The following is a 21,148-nucleotide window of genomic DNA, read 5'->3' on the forward strand; positions in this document are numbered from 1 at the left end:
CTGCAAGCAAAAACCAAACCTCAGTTTGACAGTTTGGCCAAGTCCAGTTCAGCAATTACACCCAGTGTCCTGTAATTTCTTCCGCGGTCAGCTGACTGTAACATTATTCCTTACTTTCTATTCAAATGTGCTAAAGCTAAGGGTAGATAAGAGTCCATAAAACAATTGGGAAATGCACTAGACAGGCTGAAAATTCTATTTCGGAACGGAACCCAGACACTGCAAGACACAAATGACACCATTTGATACTCTGTTAGTTAGATACTCTGGTGGTCACATCAGGCACTCAGGATTGCCACAGCACATTCCCATGGTGAAATCAAGGAAGTGAAGCCAACTCTCACTCAAGTTGACCAGTGTGTTGCCATCAAGAGTAGGATCATATTTTGACAGAAATAGTTTCTACCCTGCAGTTAAAACTCTCGTGCCCTCATCCTGACTGTAACTTCTCTGAAGCATTTCCCTTCCTTACTTGCATGGGTACCTTTGCTGGCAACGATACGTTCAGAGACCCAGACCTGGCTTAACTCAAGAGATTCCAAAGGGAATCAGTTACACACACACACAAACTTGGAATTTCTAGTTTCCGACATTTGTGTGAATTCAGGGAAGATAAACTTCCTGTCATGTGTTTTGGATGGCTTTTATAAAGGGCGTTTATGTTTCATAAGTGCCAGAGTCCTTGGAAATGCAGAATAAATAAATGACAATAATATAATGGAGAATAAAAACTAATAAACACACAATACAAATGACCAACTTGCTGCTCTGGGACAATTAAACTGTTGTTACCCATATCAAAATGAGAACTTTCCAATCAACTGCTATTTTCAGAGAAATTATTTTATAAGCTCTCTGCTTCCTCCTGGGAGGTTCACTGACTATCATGGTGAGGTGAGGAAGCCAATTCCGACAGCTGAAAACAGTAGATCTGAAATGGATGCTCTGAATAATTGCAGCTGAGCATCTTTTCTAGTAAGGGAACAGGCACTGTAACTATTTTTTATAACATGCTGAATCATAAAATCATTTAGGCTGAAAAGACCTTTAAGATCAGAGTCCAACTGCTAACCTAACACTGCCAAACCCACCAAATCCTTATCAAGAGAGGACTAAGCTGGAATGTTGAACCAGACTAGGGGGATCTAAGATTCGGATCTGAATGACATCACTTCAATCCATAATTAATAATTAATGACTTGGCAGTTTGCAAAAAGAAAGAAACATTAGCTTCCTTTGCATGTTAACTATGTTGTTACAGTTTTTATGAATGCTACAGAACCCAAAATCCACATGGCCAGGATGTACCAAACCCTGCGTTGCTGGGTTAGAATGCTGAAATACACCTCCTAATTTCAGAAGAACAGAGAGGATCATATTTTTATATGTACCCAGAAACAAAACAGCCTTGCACCCTGCTTTCTTAACAACTGTTCTCTTTTCAATCGTTCCAAGGAGACAACATCCCAAATGAAAGTTCTATACCTATCTTTTGTTTAAGCTCCAGAAACCCTCAGAAGAGCCTCATGTATTTAATGATAAACCTGGCTATTCCAATGTTTAAAAGAACCAGTTTTGAGCAGGAAATTCTATCAGTTTTGTACATACCTGATATTCAGGGAAGACAGCAAATCATTGTAAAGGGTGCTGAAAAAAGTGTAACTCTTGGGGGGCTTGGGGGACCCTACTGCTGCTTTGTACTGCAGTGAGTGTTTGCAGTGCTGCAGCATCGGATTCTGGGGCCAGCTGGACACTACTGGAACTGTCATGAAGTTCCTTTTGCAGGGGTGAAGTGTGGTATGATTCCAAGTCAAAAGCAGAATTGATGTCTGCACGCCAGACACACAACCAGTGGCCTTTTGCTTAATCCTGAGACAAGTTCATTTCTCCTTTGTATCCAATTCTATTACTCATGCAAACATGTTCTCTTCCACAACTGCTCACTCTTACAAAATCCATGACCTGTGTACTTCTCCCCAGCAACACTCTGTGCTAAAGATCAGCTTAACTATTTTATCCTCCTCACCCTCTTCCTCACTCTGCTGAGACTGCTGGGGTTTGGCAGAGACATTATTCATGAGGCAGTCTGCTAACCCGCCTTGTTTGTGGGACTTGCTAACCCAGGGATGCACAGGTGCCAGAGGGAAACAAGGAAACAAGTTAGAGCAAGATGCACATCCTGAGCAGCAGCAGCAGCAGCAGCAGCAGCAGCAGCAGAAGCCCTCTCCAGGAAAGGTAAGATTTATAACAGCATTACTGCTAGATTATCTTATTTCTGTCTGCTTTAATGGCTCCGTCCTCCAAAAGCCATTCACACAGAGGAGAGTGTTGAGACCAGTGTTGCTTTTGCATAGCTACTGGCACTGTGACATCCAAACAGAATTGGAGAAGGTTTTCATAACCAGAAGTTGTTTTTTCAGATGTCTGCAGGGGTGGCAAGTTCCAGAGAACCCAATGTACAAGTCATTCTGTAGTTACTGTTTCAAGTACTCTCAGCTGGGAAAAATGAGTTTGTCCAACATGCTCTGTTACAGTGTAGTTTCTTCCCACAAGAACAAGTTTTCCATATTGAAATCTAACCACCTGTATTATCCAGTTGAAAAATTTCATGTCTGCACTCTTTCTATGCTGAGTTCTAACACTGTACATTTCTTTCATAGCCATTGGGCCAGTCTTTCCAACTCAGCTTTCCCCAAGCATGCCAGGAAACTACACAGCCCAATTTTAATAAATTCATTGCCTAGCAAGAAAAAGGCTGTCTTAAATGTTGTCCCTGTCAAAGGCACAAGAATGTCCTTTTGCACAGAAGCACTAACAAAGCATTAATTTCTTTTTCCTGCCTATCCTCTCCTTGTCCCCTTGCATGCCTAAACTCATCATTTCCTTACCTATTGCACAGACTCTAAAACACTGCAAGTTCAGCCTGAGCCACACTCTTGGGAGGCAAAATGAAAAGGAAGAACAGGGACAATATCAGGCTACCACTTTGAGAGGTCTTTGAAATGGATTCCAGACTGCTCAATGACAGAAAAAAAATTAACTCTTCACAGACAGCAGACTTCTGGAGAGCTTTAAATAATTCTACAGTTCAATAAGATCTTCTATTACAGAATCTCACTACACTATTTAAATGTTAATGTTTAAGTCTCCAGACACCATGCAGAGTTCTGAAACTCTGAAAGGCCTCTGAGAAAGGCATTTAAATTTAATTTTTCTGGGTAACTGATTTATCATCGGACTTTGCATTGCAGCCGATTTATGTTAGCTGCTGGAACTATCAAATCTGACATCACTCCTTAATAAACACTTATCATTATGATAAAAATAACCAAACCATGAAAAAACCCACAAATGCATCAAGTACCTTCCAACTACTGCAAAAAATACCAGCATGCTTCATAACCCCAATGTCAATAAATGCTGTCCATGTAGACCACTATTTATAAAACTGTACACAGATTTGCATTGTCCTGCATTGTTTACACATTTACTGTCAATTTAATAGATAAAAATTTTACCAGAATGATGATATATGTTAGAGAAAGGAAAGCAAGCATTTGTTAAATAACATTGGTGATGCACCTCCAGTGTCTCAGCAGTAGTTTGAAGCACAGGTCTCCTGTGCAGGTTAAGAAAAGCCTCACTTTGTTTGCTTGGTGACTTGTCAGGTCTTGCTGCCCACCCTCCATTAGACCACGTTAGGCATTACCTGTGCTAATTATGTATTATACAAAGTGCACCAGACTGATGCTGTAATTACTGTATGTCACAGAAATGTCAGTTTTCATCAGCAATGATCTCATTACCTTATTTACAGCCTGGTAAAGCACTGTTTTCTGCCCTGGTCTAACTGACTGACTGACTGAGGCAATGCCCCATGGCAGATGCTGTGACTGGGGATTTTTTTACAATGTCAGCAATCACAAAGCCTGGAAACTCACCCTCCTTTTTTCTCATTTCTTTAGGTGTAAAGAGAAAAACAGCTGATAATGAAACAACCTATTTTTTTTTTTCAATGGCAGAAGTACTATCCTGAGTACATTGAGAATACCTTAATCTACTTACATCCATGCAAACTCAATGAATTCAATTTCCCCAACAAATTCAGACAAAGACAGAACAATTTAAAGATTTGTAAAGGAAAGGCTTTGTCTTCCTTATCATCAGTTACAGGGCTTACCTGAATTGACTGCTGTAACAATAAAAGAACCCCTTACAAAAGAAACATCCCTTACACATTTGAACATTTGTTTCTTCTCCTTGATTCAAGTGGCAGCCTCTGGGTTTTGTTAAATAGTTGATACCACAGGTCTCCCTCATCACAGTTCTGCTCACCACATGAGCACCCACACTGTGATCAGGCCAGGCTCTTACTTTGATAAGCTGAATGGATTCAGATTCTGAATTAGTCCCTATGGAGTGCTTGCCACAATACCAGGCATTTGCAAAGCTTGTCTTTAGAGCCTTTGCAATTTTTAAAACATTCTTCCTAAACTGTGGGCACCAGAGCCCGATTGTGACCATGGCAGTCGAGAACCTCTCTCCTACTCAAGTTTCCTCCCATTTCTACAGCCAGAAACACACCTTATCCTATAATCACAGTGGCATCTCAGAAAAGTCCCAACTCTTCCATGTTGTACCTGATTCCTGGAGGAGAATCCTGTGTTTTGTAAGGCTTGTCTCTTGGAAGGCCAAACCAAATATATTTAAGAGCAGTACCTGATATAAACTATTACCTGACTGCAGATAAAAGATTTGTTTACCAAGGCTTGCAATAATTTCTGTTCATGACACTTCATGTGACATGTCAGAACTCATGATTAGCTGTTTACCAAAGTAAAGACATATTATCTGCTTTTTAATAAAAACCATAGAGTATGTATCAGATTAGTAAAAAAGTGAACATCGTGCATTATGCTGCAAATTGAGATGTTCACCTGATGTATTTTACAAACTGGAGCATGTAGCTCTAATTGCAGGTGAGGCAAGAGTCAAAAGTGATGTAACTTCTCAAATTATCCTTTCTTCCAGTTTCACGTACCAGTAGTTGTTAATTCTACAGAAGACAAGATTTTGCTGCCTAGGTGATGCAAGATGTGAAAACAAGTAGGACTTATTCTCTGTGCCTACCTAGACATCTTTCTGTTACTATCTGAGTTAGAAAGTGAGGTTGCTTGAGTAAAGCAGGAAGCCTTTGAAGGGCAGCCAGGGAGCTCAGTGCCATTTAGGGAAGCATTGCTCCTACCAACAGGCAGCTCTCCCAGCCAGAGGCAGGCAAGCCCCAGAGCTAACTCTTTCACACAGAGTTTCACACTTAACTCTTAACAGTTAAGTTTCACACTTAACTCTTTCACAGATCACTCTGGAGACAGCAAAGCTCAAAGTGAACTGACAACGAGGAGAAGATTTTGAATAAATTGCTAAAGGGTTGACTTTCCTATAGTTTTAAAAAGGAGCATTCAGACTTAGGAAGAGCATTAATACAGGTCAGGACTGATGGAAGGGATCCCTTGAGACAGTCAGGCCTGGTCAGCTGGAGCAGGTTGTTCAGATCATCTCCAGCTGGGCTGTGAATATCTCCACAGACAGAGACCCTAAAAACTTCTCTGGGCAAGCCGTTCCAGTGTTTTATTTTGCTGGATGGGATAAACATGGTACAAGTAGTTCTGATGTAGCTAGAACTTAACTGCCTGGATTGTGTCTGCAATGTCCCCATCTTCTAAATACAGCAAATATGGATACAGATGTATGTCTCACTAAATTTAAAATAATTCAGTAGATCTATGAGTAATCCACCATACAGACACAGATTTCAATTCTCCTCCTTAAAGGAAGAGTTTCTTGGTAGATGTTAGCATCACACTTGGACAGGATATGTTTTCCCCTTATGTTTTATAAACAAGACCTAATTCATGTTTCAATAGCAGAATGCACTAATAAGCTTGCCACTAATTCTCATTTAAGGAAAAAAAATGCAACACTTTCACTCAGTGCCTAAGGAATGTATGCACCTGAGGGTTTACAATTTGGTCCTTGATCCCTGAAACCTGTGTGGACGTGCCAAACCCCCTTGTACTCCTGAGCCATCTCAACACCATCAGCTTACCCTTGGCCAAATGCTCAATAACTTGCTGTGTTTACAGGATTGGGATGTTCAAAAAACATGTATTTTGATATCCTGGAATGTAAATAAAGGAGAGATTTTGTTGTTCTAGAAAAGCTGGCTGTAGGGATCCCTGAATTCAGAGTACTGCAAATCAAAATGGTTGAGAAAGTTAGGCTGATAATATTGACACTGTGCATTGGGAGATGCTGCTTTATCTTGCTCCCTTATCTTCCAGAGAAGCCCTGCATCATGGATCTCTTTAGTAAGTCAGGAATTCAGTAATCCTTGAGTAGTACCTGCAGGACATTCAGATCTCATTGGGAAGGAGCAAAAGTAAACTCTGTCTAAGACAAGAACAGTTTCAGCCAACAGAAGATGTGTACAAGTATTTTAACAGCTACTGATGTTCTAAAATAAAAAGGGAAAAAAAATCTTTTGCTGAAGTTCAGAAAAATATTGAATTTTGCTTATTCCTTCTAAAGAAATTAGGTAGCTTGCTCTGTATTTTAAACCTCTTTGACAAAAATTCCTCCAAAGAGATCGAAGAATGTTTCTTTTAAAAATAATTTGAGATGTTTATCACCAAGGACAATTAAAAGACTGTTTTAAATTCCGGGAAAACAAACCTTTGAGTTTGTTGAGTCTTCACTTTCTCGGTTATGGTCTCTGAATGAGACTATATATCTTTATTTTCTGCAAATCCATATGAAACAGTTAGGCATTAAAAGCTCCCCTTATGAAGACACTGAGCTGCTCAGAAGAAAAAGTTCTTCACACCCTGGAAAGGTATCCAAAATGTGATCCAATTCCTGTGTTTTCCTGTGAGAGTCCACTCACCTAGATTGCTGTACGTAGCACTGCAGGCGCTCAGATCAGGAGAATTTGGAGCTTCTTCTTTCTCTTCCTTCTCTTCTTTCTCTTCCTCTGCCGGTGGCCCGCGGGCAGACGAGACCGGGATGACCGAGGCGCTGCCCCCATTGTCCTGCTTCACAAACACGGCTCTGGGGACACGAGGGGACAACTCCTCCAGGGTGGGGTCATCGGGCACTTGACTGAAACAAACACAACAGCATCACCTGCAGACCCCAGCTGGGCACAGGATCCTGCTGGCAGAACACCAGGGTGGACACTAAGTGTCTTCAGGAAGGGGAATGAATTGGGAAAGAAGCTTGTTCTTTCACCCTCCTTTTCTAAGAACAATTATCTGCGCTTTTTATTTTCCTTAACGAGAAAAAAAACCTTGTGACTGAAATAGTAATGTCAGTTACTATTATCATGATTATATATAATATAATAGTTCATGCCTTTGATATAAAAAAGGTACAATAAAATGTTTTACAGCTTGGCTACCATCAACATCCATACTCATAAATATAAAGGTATGATTCTGGGTGAAGTGTGTGGGACTCAGGACAGCAGCAGAGTTTAAGATGCTTTTTACCAGTGCAAACAATTGTGCCTCATACAAATATAACAAGGTATAGCGAGGGGGATTAAATCCCAATAAATGCATTAGACTTCAGTGATATATTTTCTTATACTGGTAGGATTTTGGGAACTGAGACTCTGGGAAACAGACCTCATTTAGGCCAGTAGTCTCTTTCCCATATAAAATTCTCCACCATTAAAACCCATCTGCATTAGGCCAACTGCAAAAGGCACTGAAGACATTCCTCTGTGCCTGCTCTTAGCTGTGAAGTTTTAATCAAATTGTGATGACTTATAGCACAGAACTCTGAAAATCGTGCATTCAGTTGGTTTCCATGGATATATTTATTGCGGTATAATTTAAAAGTTGTGCATTATATGCATGAAAAAATGTCGAGATTTAATAAAATCCCACAATCATACTTAAAATATAGCAGCAATTATCAATAATATGCCACAAAAACGTGTCAGAGCAAAAATATTTCCATGCCTTTATGTTCTCTCACTTGCAGAAACAAATACTCATTACAGGCCATATCTCAAGAGCATATGTGCTGTTTGATGGTTCTCATTTCCACAGTCTGATCAAATGCAACAGCAAGAATTTGAACAACTTGTGACTTCCATTAGGGACAGGAGTAACACACTTCCATCAAAAAATGATCAGCACATTGGGTATCTGTAGATATACTTATTTTTTGTGATAAGGATTTCAAACTTCCACAAAGAGTTAACATAAATGATAGGTATATGTCTATAGCAAAGCCACAGTCCTGGAAATCCTGGGACACAATCTTGTAGCAATACTGAGTACAAAATTCAAACATGCCAATGCTCTGCATGACAAGACCCAGGACAGTGCAGTATGCACATGCTGTTTCTGCTCAGACTCATGAATTTTAACCGCAGGCTGACACAAACCAAACTCATTAGAACTTGTTAGTAAAAGAGAAAATATGGCATAAGTTCAAAAAGATGTAATCTTTAATCAGCGTAACATTTTTTGTTCAATTTTAGTACCATGCATAGGAATGGTGTGAAGAACATTCCATGTGCCATAAATATATCCACATGAAAGTGTTAACCTCAGTAATCTCAGAGTAAAGCAGATATAAAATTAAAGCAGTAACAAGGCTCTCGGGATAATTTAACTGAAGACTTGTAGTTGCTGTAAATAAAATACATACCTGCATTCCTAAACAGGAATGTTTTCTTTAAGAAGAAATAGGTTCTAATAGCTTCCCAGTTCTGCCATTGCCACAAACCAGGAATTACCACATCTTAAAGTAACTTTTTAGTATCACTCGGTGAGGTAAGAACGTACTCATTCTCCAAACCAGACACATGCAAGCACATACACTAAACCTAAGCTCAGAAGCATTTTGCCAAAGTAAACCAACAGCTAGAAAGGAAGAAAGAAAAAAAAAATACCAACTCACCCACTGTACTCACTCACACAATTCCCCATTAAAGGAAATTCTTTCAGGGCCTTCTTGAGTCTTTTAATCATGTCTTGAAACTCTGGCGAGCCATTGATTCCACAGTGTTCTGGTGTGCTACAAGTTGTGCAAGCTGTGAGCAAGAGGGCTGAACTCTGCACAGAGTGATACACCTACTGCACCTTAGTGTTTACCTTCGGGGGCTGGGCCCTGCCAAGGCCCCGGGAACCAGGCACATCCAGCCCTGCCTTCTTAACTCCTGCACTGCCTCCCTGCAGGGACCGCAGCTGCTGCATCACTGCTCTGGAATGGGGGCTATGGCCTTACTCATGGCTACTGCCCCGCAGCAGCACGCCCAGCTCTCCAGAGGAGTTCTAGGAAGTAACACTAACCTGTTGTTAAGAGTGAGAGAGTATCTCCAATCTGTACTCGGTGCCTCCAAAGAATACATTTTAAACCGCAGCAATTGGAGGTCAGGTCATGAAACCCAGGGGGAAATGCTTCCCAGTATCTTAACGCTGAGGACACAGAGATCAAGCTTATGTACTCGGTGCAAATGTCAAACCCTTCAGTGGTGCTGGCAGGACACAGCAGGAATAAGAGGGGAATCATCCTCACTCAGGGAGCTACGAGAACCAAATCCCCAGTTCCTTCATGAACTAAACAGTTAAAGTGACTGGTTTTCCGGGGAAAGGGGAGCAGCTGATAAACAGGCACTTCTCTCAGACTAGAAGCATTGAAGCCTGATTTTGTATAACCTCCTATCTGCTTGGTGGTAGCAAGTCATACTTGAAGCTATCTCCTTATTTGGGATATTTATAGATATTTTGCCAGGATGGATTCTTTGATGCCTTGCATAAGAGCACATATTTAGCATCTTACCACAGTGGGTGCAGCCTCCTCTGTCCAAGTCTTTTTCTCTTCCCTTTTTTATTTCTAAAACAAACTTCATAGAAATTAATTCTCTCTGAGAACTCTGCTCCTCAGGCATGAGTGGTTGAAGCTAAAAAACTATTCAGTTAGTGGAGGAAGCAGCCCTCTGCACACAGAGAACGTGTTTGTTTTCCTAAGAAGCTGAGATCATGTGAAGCAACAAAACTTGCCATAAAAATGGCTGTCCTTCAGACTACACCCCACTGAATTCAAATACTTGACATTCACATGTGCATGGGCTCAAAACTGTTTTAAAAGTGTTATTTTTCTGCAGGGACAAACGCCTCTCTTTCCTGCAGGCTCTCCTCCTCCGCGGTTTTTGGAGGATAGCCAGAAGATGATGCAGTCTAACTCGCCTCAGTCTTCTGGGAACAGTAGGATCCAGAAAGCTGCCTGTATAGCAAGTTAATGTTGGTGAGGACACTGGAATCACAGCTTTTGTGTGACCTGTGTTCTCCTGGATTCAGAGCACACCTGCTCAGTTAAGAGTGATTAATAAACAGCAAATGAATACACAGGAGATAAAGTGGAACGCTTATAAGAAGTGATTGTGAGTGTATATTCCTGAATTAGGGTCGGATCCAGAGGTCAAGGTGAGGGAACGCAGTTCTGTGCAAGATAACACATGAATCCCCATGGTAGGAATTAGTGGCAGAAGCACAGAAAAGCTGTTGTGGCCTTGGAGCCAGCACAGACTCTGACCTGCTCCCCGAGTGGACATCAACACAGCAGCGACCAACGGCAGCTGTACAGCTGGAGGTGACAAGGAAGAGGACTATGTTTTACACACACAAAAACCCAACTGTGGAATTTGTAGCTATATTAGTTTCAAAGAGAGCACTTTGAGATGCCCTCAGGCCCTGCACTTTTTAAGCTAATAAAGCCAATATGAAGCCGAAGCTGACTGAATAATGCTGGAGGAAAAATGCAGAGGTTAATGGCTGGAGGGAGGTCAGAGGCTGCTTTCCCCAGGAGCTGCTCCTCAGAACACTGACCACTTGATTCCTGCAAAGCACTGAGCAGAGACAGCCAGTGCCCAGCTTTCAGTCAGAGGGCACAGAAAATGTTCCAGTGGCTCCTGCAGCTCAGTCCCTCCTCATGACCACAAACAATCACGGAGGAGGAAAGTGAAACAAACTTCTCAAATGACAATCTGAAACAACTAAGCCGAGAAGTTCATTTCTAATTCCGATTACTGAGAAGCTGGCTTAGTCCTGAAGCTTTGGATTTCTTTTCTTTTTTAAGATCTTGTATAATGTGATGTTTGCACGGATAAAGGGAGTACACTTGATAATCCAGTAAAGACATCCTGCTAAGCTCTTTAGTGTCACTGAAACTTAATGGCAATGAGTTTCACAGATTAACTGTGCATTATAAAGAAGATATTTTTCTTTATCCATTTTAGGTTCTCAGCCTTTCCATTTTACAGACTGTATTAGAAGAGTTAAGAACAATAATACATGATTTACCACTCCTTAATCTAAATTTATAAAATAATAAATGGTAAAGTCCCTTCTGCTTGGATCTTTAACACTCCTTTGTGTTTACAAGTTCTCACATAAAATGTTACCAAACTTATTGCTCAATGCACATGCAGAATTTCAAATTGTGTTAGAACTGGAAAATGTCCTAGAGAAAAATCTCACAAGTTTTTAATCGATAAAATGGCAGAAGATAGCTAGTTCATACTTTTAAAAGCACTGCTAGGCACTGCTGAGTAAGGTAGATAAAGCTTGCTGATACCTAGACAAGAAGAGACCTAACATGGGTTTGACAAGGAGGAAGAGCTGATCCACCTTAAATTTTCAGGGAAGATTTCTCCCATTTCAGTAGACTTGCTCAAACAATTAATTTCTTTGTATCTGTAACATCCTTGAATTCTCATCACTCTACTCGGTCTGTACCTAAAAGGTTCATGTGAGAGCCTCACCCTAAGAGTTGCACCAGAAGCCCTCCAAACTGGGAGAGACTTGGTTTTAAACAGCGCCCCACTGTGATTTCACAGATTTTCTTATCTTCCCAAGCAGTTTCTGAAGCAGCTGTGGAATCTGCAGGGCTGGATCAGTGGGAAGTGGAATGTGGAAGTGGCAGTTATTCCTGCCTGTCTCTGGATGAAATCCTGATCTTAATGTACGACTACATTTTTGAAGAACAGTCATTCCCATTGTTTCTACTGAGTGATCTGTCACAACACTCGTATTCCTCTAAACAGAGCTCAGATCTATCAGTTTCCAGCTCAAATCCCTTTGCAAAAATTAACACAAACTTAGGAATTGGATTGGTGATCACAAATTTAGCTATGAAGAAATGCTACCTTATCTGAGCCAGAATAAAATAAATATACAGGCCTCACTACCTGAAGGAAGTATTTCAGGGAAAACAGAGTTTTACCTTCACATCATCCAAGACTGGCCCACAGATCCCATAAAGGAAAGTTATGGCTGACTTGCAGCTATGAAAGGAAATTCTTGAGTTTAACCTGTAACTGAAATAGAGATGGCTGTGCCCAAATCAGATCAGTTCAGCTCTGATATGCTTTATGAAGACAGCCAAGGAAGCAGTAGGACTCTGTGCTGCACTTTGCTTTTAGGAAATGTCTCAATCTAACAAGTTGCTGCTGGGTATGAGTACTGAGGTCTCAGTGAGGGAGAGGAGAAGCCTTTATCTTGTGAAACTCCAATAGGAACACTCTGATCTGTAAGATAACAAAGCCTTTAAAGGATCTTTTTCTTCACCTTGTGATGAGTGGATTGCAGGCTGTGCTGCACCACCTTCATCAATTACAGTGACTCAGGCCAGAACTATCATGTTATCTTTTGGTCAGTTTTAGGTTTTTCGCCTGAGAACAACTGCTGCTTCAAGAACTAAAGGTGTTCTCATTCTAATTAATGATAAAACTGACATGACTGCTGATTTTTAGCGAACATTAATTCTACCTACAAATTTTTGGTAAATTTAATGTATCATTATTTGCTAGCTCCTTTTGAACCGGCATATGTGCATCCTTCCATCAAACAGAAACAATCACACTGAGAAACTTTCTGAAAAACTGACTATTTTGCAAGTGCTGTTCAAAGGGGAAACTGACCTTTCTAGTGATAACATGAAATACCTTTAGCTGTTTTGTGGTTGTGTTATCAATCTTTAGCAGCTTTGTAATCCATTGCAAAGTAAGGAAATACTGGATCTTCATTTAATTTGCTTTTGAGACCCCCAGGTAATCTGACATTTTTAAAGCTTATCTTATTTTTCAGGTCATCAGTTTGTTTTTTCAGAAAGCTTGCTGTTCTTGGCATTCTGAGTTAGGGAAGTGTCCTGTTCACTGATTGCTATCTTCAGGTCATCCATTCTCCTCTCAGGCTCTTCAGGCTTAACTGAACATTCTAAACATCTTTTCCATGCACATATTTTAGCCTGAATTACAGCTAGCCTTGTACTAATATCTGGAGGGTTAACACAAAACAAGCGTAACTTCTCGTGGGTTATGCCTCCTGCTTGTGCAAAAACGGCATTTAGAAATCCTGATTCTCACCCACTGGGATATTAAAAACAAAAATCAAACCCCTTAAACAACAATAAAAACTTTCAATTTTGTGGCATTGTAAGGTTTCACTTGGTCTCATTAACAACATTCAAAAGTATTAAAAAACCCTAAATAACTCAAGACACTAAGAATACAAGAACTGAAGCACAAAGGTACCCGCTGCCCAGTGCTCCTGCAACTCAGCACCTCAGCATATTTTCTGTGAATTTGTAGAAATTTGTAGAAATTTGTAGAAACCAGAGAACAATACTGGCAGAAAGAGGAAATTCAATTCTAACATTTGGAAAATTCCAGTTTTCACTGGAGAAAATTCTGAGATACGGCTTTACCCAACATCATGGAGACTTGAAGAAAACTAAAGAGTAAACATGCTTTTTGGAATAAGTGAAGAAGAGCTCAAGTGACCCCTTGCCTTCCAAAGAGGGCAGAGGGAATCCCAGCTGCAGTTCAAGAACAGGGCACATTCCAACAGCACCATCTCCAGGACCGTGCAAGAATCCCTGCCAGGCTGCTCCTGCCCTGGCACCACCCAGAGCAGCAGCTGCTCCCTCCTGCCCCATGCCCTGGCACATCAACTGATGTGACTGAACAGTGACTGCAAAGCTCCTTCTCCCTTGGATCTCTGCCTGGCTCATCAGAGCACAGGAGCTGTCCTGCCAGCACAAGAGCAGGGCACTACCAAGTGGGAGCAAGGGAATCTCCTGATGGCACTGGAACCAAAATCAGCCTCACTTTCTCCAGCTTCCCCCAGAGACAGGAGAAAAAACCAGGCTCCTGTAGAAGAGGGGGCTGAGAGCACGAACTCCTGCAATCCTTTAACGTTCCCTCTAAAGGTAGCAACTATTGGTGAGCTACTTCTCACCAATTCATTTAGGGTAAATCTAGAGACTGCTCCCCTATCAAGGGTTATTCCAGCGCTTTTCTTGTATGGACCAATGGAGAAAGAAAACCAAGTTATTTTTACTTTAAGACAAGTGGCAGTCAGTTCATGGTGTGAGCTCTACCTGTCCTCACACAGAGATTTCTATTAGGTTAAAACTGTTTTTAGCTAAAGACACTGCAGTTTTCTTGCAAAGAATACGAAGAAAGAAAACCAAAGAAAACTGTCATGATGCATTTTCTGGGGCTCACATTCACAAAATTTTTTATTTCTTCCCATCAAGTTGTTGTCATAATGAAATAAATAATTCAAGTTTGAGGCTACTTTGGAATTGGTTTATGTAATAACATTGGAGGACAAATTCTAACACATCCACAGCTGTGATCCAGCAGTCAGGGAATTTTACTCTGCCTGAATGACTGACTGCAGCTGATGTGAGCTGCTCTTACTGGATCCAGTGCGTTGTCATGTGACAAAGCACAGTCACTGCTGAAGGCCTCCCAAGACAGAGATAACACTATTTTGTAGGTACCCTAATTCTGTTACTAGTTTTTTACAAGGTTTCTTTTGGGAGCACTGCAGTGATGTTGCAGCGTGGTTAATTAGCATCTGTTGAATTCTTGGGTATGTGAGGCAAAGTTAGCACAGCACCTGCCGTGGGTCACAGATCTTTTAATTTCTATTGTACTTCTCAATAGCTGCCTTCTATTTTTGCTGAGAAATTCTCAAGTTTCCCATAACACAGAAATATTTTCTTAAAGTAGAAATTCAAGAAAATGGATCTGATTCAATGGAACATGGCTATTGTGACATATTATGAGCCTGAAAGACAAACTCTAAATATCAGGTAGTGCTTCTAGTAAGCAGTACTAGAAGAAATGTACGTTTTACACCTTTTCTGGTATCTAACCTAACAGAAAGATTTTAAAATACACCCTAAGTTACCTAAAATAAATATACTTTGAAAAAATTGCATTAAGGTAATGAAACTCCTTAGTCTCTCCCTTTTGAGCAGCATATACAGGACAGTTCACAACTAAGTGACTAAAACACCAGAGTGGTACCTGGGGATTTTCTTGGGAGCCTGAGGTGGTGAGGAATGGCTCACTGCGTTCTGTTCCGAGCTCTCTGGAGGCTTTTCCTGCATTTGTCCCTTGTCCTTCGCCAGTGCCTCTGCGATGGCAGACTCCAGCCCAGCCTTGTGTGGGAGCTCAGCCCTCGGCTCCGCTTGCGCCGGCTCACACCTGTACATGAAAACGATCGACGGCTTCTCGCTCGAGTCCGACTTGGCCTCGCTGAACCAGTGGTGCCGCTGCACGGGAGGAGGGGGCAGCATGTGGATAACAGTTCCATCCAGACCCACCAACTTCCCCTTCTCCCTGTCCTTCTCCCTCTCTTCCTCATCGTCAGCTTTCCTGCGGCGGAAGAAGCTCTTGAACGATATCCAGCGTTTGGGTTTGGCGTCGGGCCGCCGCCCCTCCGAGTGCAGGATGGACTCGGCCTCTGTCGACCTGATGGGGCTGTTGGGTTTGGCCCAGTTGCTGAAATGCCTTTGCAGCAAGTTACTGGCATGGTAAGGAGAGGAGGTGGAGCGTGGAGGGGGGAACGGCGGCGCCTGCTCTACCTGGGGACTCGTGGTACTGGGGGTGGCTCGCACTGGCTTTGGAGAGGGAGTGGCAGCTGGCTGTGAAAGGGGATCTTTCTGCATTTTAGCCGCAGCGTTTTCCGTCTTGGAGGACTCCACTTCTGGCTGTGATGTAAACAGAGATTTGGGTCGTACCAGGGTGCTTTTAGTAGCATCTCCCTCAGGCGGTAGGGAATACAGCTCTTCTACACTACAGGACTTGGGAGCAGACTGAGGCGTTTCTGGAGGAGACTGTGGAGGCTGGATAGAAGCCACAATCTGTGAGAGCACTGTACTTGCGTTCTCTCTGCCAACACAACCATCCGGGGTTACGTCTGCTTTTGCTGCAGGCTCTTGCATGGCCTTCTGAACCCTGGATGGGGAGCTGTGGTCAGCACTGTGACTTCTCTGTGGGGATATCTGGCTTTTACTGAGGCAGCTGTTGAACTCTTGGACCTTTTGAGCCACAGAGCCCAACCTGCACTCAGAGCTATTGACCACCCCCTTTGCTTGGGGCAACTCATTGGGTTTGCTGGTTATGGCTTCTGTCTCTTTACTTTCCGTTTCTATTTCTTCATAGGTATGGCTTATCACACTTGTAGTTTTATCTTTGATGGACAGCTCCCCACTGGTCCCTAGAAAACTCCTGTAGATTGCCAGGTTATCATAGGCATTTGGATTGATTACAATAGGAACTTTAATAGCATTTTTGGAACTCTTAGCATAAGTGGGCTCATCATGAATGATTATAGGAAAAGGTGGCATGCCAGCATTGTTGTAACTGTTGAATTTTATCTCAGACAAATTAGGAGATTTAACTGGGATAGTTTTCGAAGAAATGTTTGTAGCTGTAGGCGAAGTAGGAGCTGACTTGTGGCTCGTCTTCCTGGGAGGAACGGAAGGTCCTGAGCTGTTTCCAATCAGTTCCACCTTAGGTATCTTCTGTCTCGGACTAGTGCTAGAAGTCCACACTTCTTGGTATCTGATTGCGCTGGATTTTTTCAGCTTAGCGTGTACACATACCGGTGATGCTGCAGAGGATGCAACAGGTGTGCCCGGGGTTACAGGAGAGCTGGGGTTAGATGATGCCTTTTTGGTTTCTGAGGTTTCAGCCTGATTCTCTTTACATTCACTGGTCATGGCAGCTGAGACATCCACTACGGTGTATGGCTTGCACACTGGTTGTTCCATATTCACCACCCTGTAAGGTTTAGCTTGCTCCTCCACAGGCACCAAATTAATAGTTACAGCTTGACCAGCAGCATCCGAAGAACTTTTATTCTCCTGCGTGTCAGTCTGCACAGCAATTTTGCCATCCTTCTCCTCCAGGCGAAGCGCAAGGACTGCCTTGTGAGTTTCCAGACTTTTCAGAGCATTTCTGGGTGCTTTTGGCACATCCTTCGCTTGTTGATTGTCACAAAGGCTTTCATATTCTGGTTCAATCACTTTGAGGTCCTGAGGAGTGCTAGGAGATAACCCTCCGTTACAGAGCTTCTGGGAGGAACTGCTGGCTGTCCCAGAATGAGACTCTTCCGTCAAAGAAGAATCAGGAGATGTGGAATCAGAAGATACCATGCTCTGCATGCTCTCTTGCCCATAAAGAATCACAGTCTCTTCCCCGTAACCATTTAAAATTTCATCATAGCTGTCATCATAATCCACTGCACAGATCCGCTGCAGAGACTTGTTCCGAAGGGGCACAGTGTTCCATTTCTTGTCAACGCAAAACGGAACAGGAGACAGGGTGTTAGCTCTGAAATTAGCAAAGCGAGGCTGGCCCCTCATGCGGATTTCCATTGCTAACAACTCTTCATCACTTTCATCCCAGCTCTCGTGCTCTTCCTGCATGCTGCCAAAAAACGTGTCATCCTCACTCTCCTCTCCACTGGAGAACTCTGGGTAACAGAAACGTCCACCTTCATTACTTATGACTTCAGTGCTTCCACTCAGAATAACATGCTTACTCTGTGAATCCTTCATTCCACCCACCATGCAGCTCGGAGGGATCTTCCTTTCTAACGATCTTTTGTAACAATTATTTATCCTTCCCAAGAAGGTTTCTCTTGAGTTTGTTTCATTTCCAGTGAGCTGAGGTGCGCTATCCAAACCCGCAATCTCCTTCAAAACTTCTGTCAGTCCATTATTATTGTTATTTGGTATCTTACCCATGCCCTCACTGTTGCCATAAGGCCTGGGAACATGGCTGTAACCTTCGATCTCCTCCTCATTGTTATTGTTCAGTGGTTTTTTGTTCAAGGATGCCTTGTTGCGATTCCAGCCTGCCGGCAGGGGTTTGTTCTCGCACTGCTCCAGCGTGGTGAGCTCTCCACACAGCCCATCTGCCACCATCATGGTGGGTTTCACAGCTATCGTGGGCTTCTTGGCCACGGGCGGGCGGAAGCTGCCGCTGCTCCTCCCACGCTGGCTGCTGCTTTGGTTTGCATTGGGTTTCAGGTTTCCATGTGAGAGGGGCTTTTTCTCAGACACTGGGGGTAACTGATGCAAGCTCTTGGGCTTGAAGCAGTTCTTGCATTCACCGGGTTTCCAGACGTGCTCAGTGAAAGTGTTGCAAGCAGACATTTTCCCAGAGCTCGGCGCCTGCTGCTGTGCTGCTCAGTGCATGCTCGGAATCTCATCCATGTGCCTCCGCTCTGTTCACGTAGTACGGACACTTCCTCGAGCAGTGATCATGCTGGAAGAACACAAAACAGAATGAGCACAGGCAAAAATCTGCTTGATCATTATATCTTCCACACTAGGGACAATGGGGAAGGAGCAAGGAGCCTTTTGCTGATGTCTTCATTTACAAAACTATGTAACTGAAATGCAAAACCAAATTGCAACTATCATTCTTCTCGTACATAAAAGAATTAGAACTTTGGCAGCTAAGCCCTATGTCAGCTAAAGCAGAGAGAGGGAAAAATGGCAGTGACTGAGAATTTAGAGAAATTCTCTTGACTAGTTCAGGACCATTGACCTTTAATTTTGTCCAATAAAACAAATGGAGGAAGAGGATACAAATCCAAAGATTACCACACATTACGCTTTCACCATAACTACTCAAACGTGAGATGGAAAAGCAAGAGTATGTTTACTCTCCTAAATGCAATTGAGATAATTTGTTTTAGCTTTGAATGTGAACAAGCTCAGCTTAAGTGAGAAAATATGTTCAAGCAATCCCAAACTCTGCCATTTTAGCACTTTTTTTCATCATAGTTGAATGATAACTAGAGAGGTATTTTGGCTGAACAGATAGGCTGCTCTGATGTCCTGGAAGAGTCAGATAAAAATACAGTGGAAATCTTTTTAGAAAGTCACTGTTTTTTATCCTTTTGCTTACCACAATGGCAATCAACCATTCTGATATCCTCAAAACAAAGCTAAGGATTTTTAGTCCCTGATTTGTTTCACATGTAGCTTTCCTACCTAACCCCTCCAGAAATAACAACTGAAGAAGAACTGAAAATCTCTTTCAAAGTGAATATTTTTATTTCCTGAAACAATCAGCCTTAAGTAAAAATCAAACATGAATCTGCTGTGCTTTACAGTCACCAGAGTATCCAGGATTTGAGAGTTTCATGAATTAATGCCTGAAGATTTTAGGCCTTCTGAGCCAAATCCGCAAGTCTGTTCTCTTTGTCACTGTTGCATAACTCAAATTATCGGAGACATTTTACCGAGGTGAAAGGATTTCCATGTCCACTGCTCCTTCTGTAAACACAGGCCCTCAAAATCAATACTGTTCTATTCTTGCAGGCCTTGGGGTGCAAAGATCCTTGCTGCTCTCCCAGGTGCACCGAGAGGGCACTGCTGATGCCCTGCTGGTTCAGCTGCAGCTCCCCACAGAGCCCGTGCTGGGAGCCCAGCAGCAGAGGGGCTGTGCTGGAATTCAGCACAGGCACCACTGCCTTTCATCAGTGTGGCAAACAACAGCATCATTAGGAGAGCTGACACCAGGAGGGCTTTGTCAGTCTCCTCACGTCCTGCTCTGTGTTTTGGCAAGGGCTGTCCTGTGCTGGCAAACCAACAGAACAATCCCCATCCAACAGCAGATGGGGCTGAAGCCTAACTCTATTAGTGCCTGCAGACACAGCCGTGCTACCGGGGCTATCACATTTCATATGCTGACTAAATATGTTTCCAGACAAAACCTTTTGCCAAAAAGTGTCTGCCAAATGCTTTCTCTGTATGACCTAAGAGATAGAAACTCTGCCAGACTGAGATCTGCCCAAACTTTTAGAGTTTATTTTACATATACAGAGTAAAACGCTTTTGTATGTTTCTTGATCTCTTAAAGTTTTGTTGCTTCAACACCTTGCAAGGCCATACACTCTAAGCAGAAAAATTACATTAAGAAATAGTTCTCCTAAAACCAGAGAGAGAGCATGCACAAGAATTTTATACTCTGGTTAGCTTCCTCTTTTCACGTCTTTAACAAACAAAAGGAGTAAAGTTACACTAATGGGAATCTAAACTAAATGCTCTCTTGGAAAATATATTTCTCCATCACATAAAAGCTTTGAACAACCAATTTAAACAAAAGGGTTAGTGCTTGTGTGTGGGTTTTAAGAATTACCCGTGTGATTTTATTTCTCTGAAGTGCAGTATAAGCTGCACTTGCTCTAGAATCCCTTCACAAGGCAGCAGCTTTATGATGTTCTAGGCTAAGCATTTCCTGCTGGGAACAGGGGAGCACTGAGAAGGCTCTGCAGTGCCCAGCTGTCTGTGGTCACATCCTGATGTGTTACCTCTGGCTGTGTCACAACACACTCCTGTGTCACTCTCCTTTGCTCTGGCACTGATGCTGACAGTTCCTCTAAGCCAGAGGAGGGTTGCACTCAACCTGAGAATGGCAACTACAGAAATCTCAGCAGAACCACAGTTCTCCAGAGAGAATAACAATTCAAGCTCTGTGCTTGATCCCAGAACACCCCCCCATGTCCCAGCAGTGCTGCCTAAAGCAGCTTACCTTGACAATCACACACCTGGTGATTGTGGAAATGCAGATGTGGAACCTGGACACAAAATACATATACATATACATATACATATATACGTGTATATATATATATATGTATATATGTATGTATATATATGTATATATATATATATATATATATATCTATGCCATGTGTGGATATTTCAGCTCTTCTGGTCTCCAACAGCCAAGAGTAGTTTGAACACAGCCTTGACC

The 21,148-nt window shown here is 42.3% G+C and overlaps 1 protein-coding gene across 2 annotated transcripts in view; it reads right to left on the bottom strand.

Moving 5' to 3' along the window:
- The window catches only part of PEAK1 (pseudopodium enriched atypical kinase 1), a 29,891-nt gene extending 11,357 nt beyond the window's left edge, over positions 1-18,534 (bottom strand). The window contains exons 1-3 of one of the 2 annotated variants that reach the window (XM_062501542.1): positions 15,395-18,534; positions 8,974-9,090; positions 6,944-7,158 (exon numbers count right to left, since the gene is read on the bottom strand). In XM_062501542.1, coding sequence (XP_062357526.1) covers positions 6,944-7,158; positions 8,974-9,090; positions 15,395-18,534 — 3,472 coding nt within the window. The remainder of the gene's footprint in view (positions 1-6,943; positions 7,159-8,973; positions 9,091-15,394) is intronic. The other variant, XM_062501544.1, reaches the window with a different exon arrangement.
- Positions 18,535-21,148: the final 2,614 nt, after the last annotated feature.

This window comes from Cinclus cinclus, chromosome 13 (assembly GCF_963662255.1).
Source record: "Cinclus cinclus chromosome 13, bCinCin1.1, whole genome shotgun sequence".
Classification (NCBI taxonomy): Eukaryota; Metazoa; Chordata; class Aves; order Passeriformes; family Cinclidae; genus Cinclus; species Cinclus cinclus.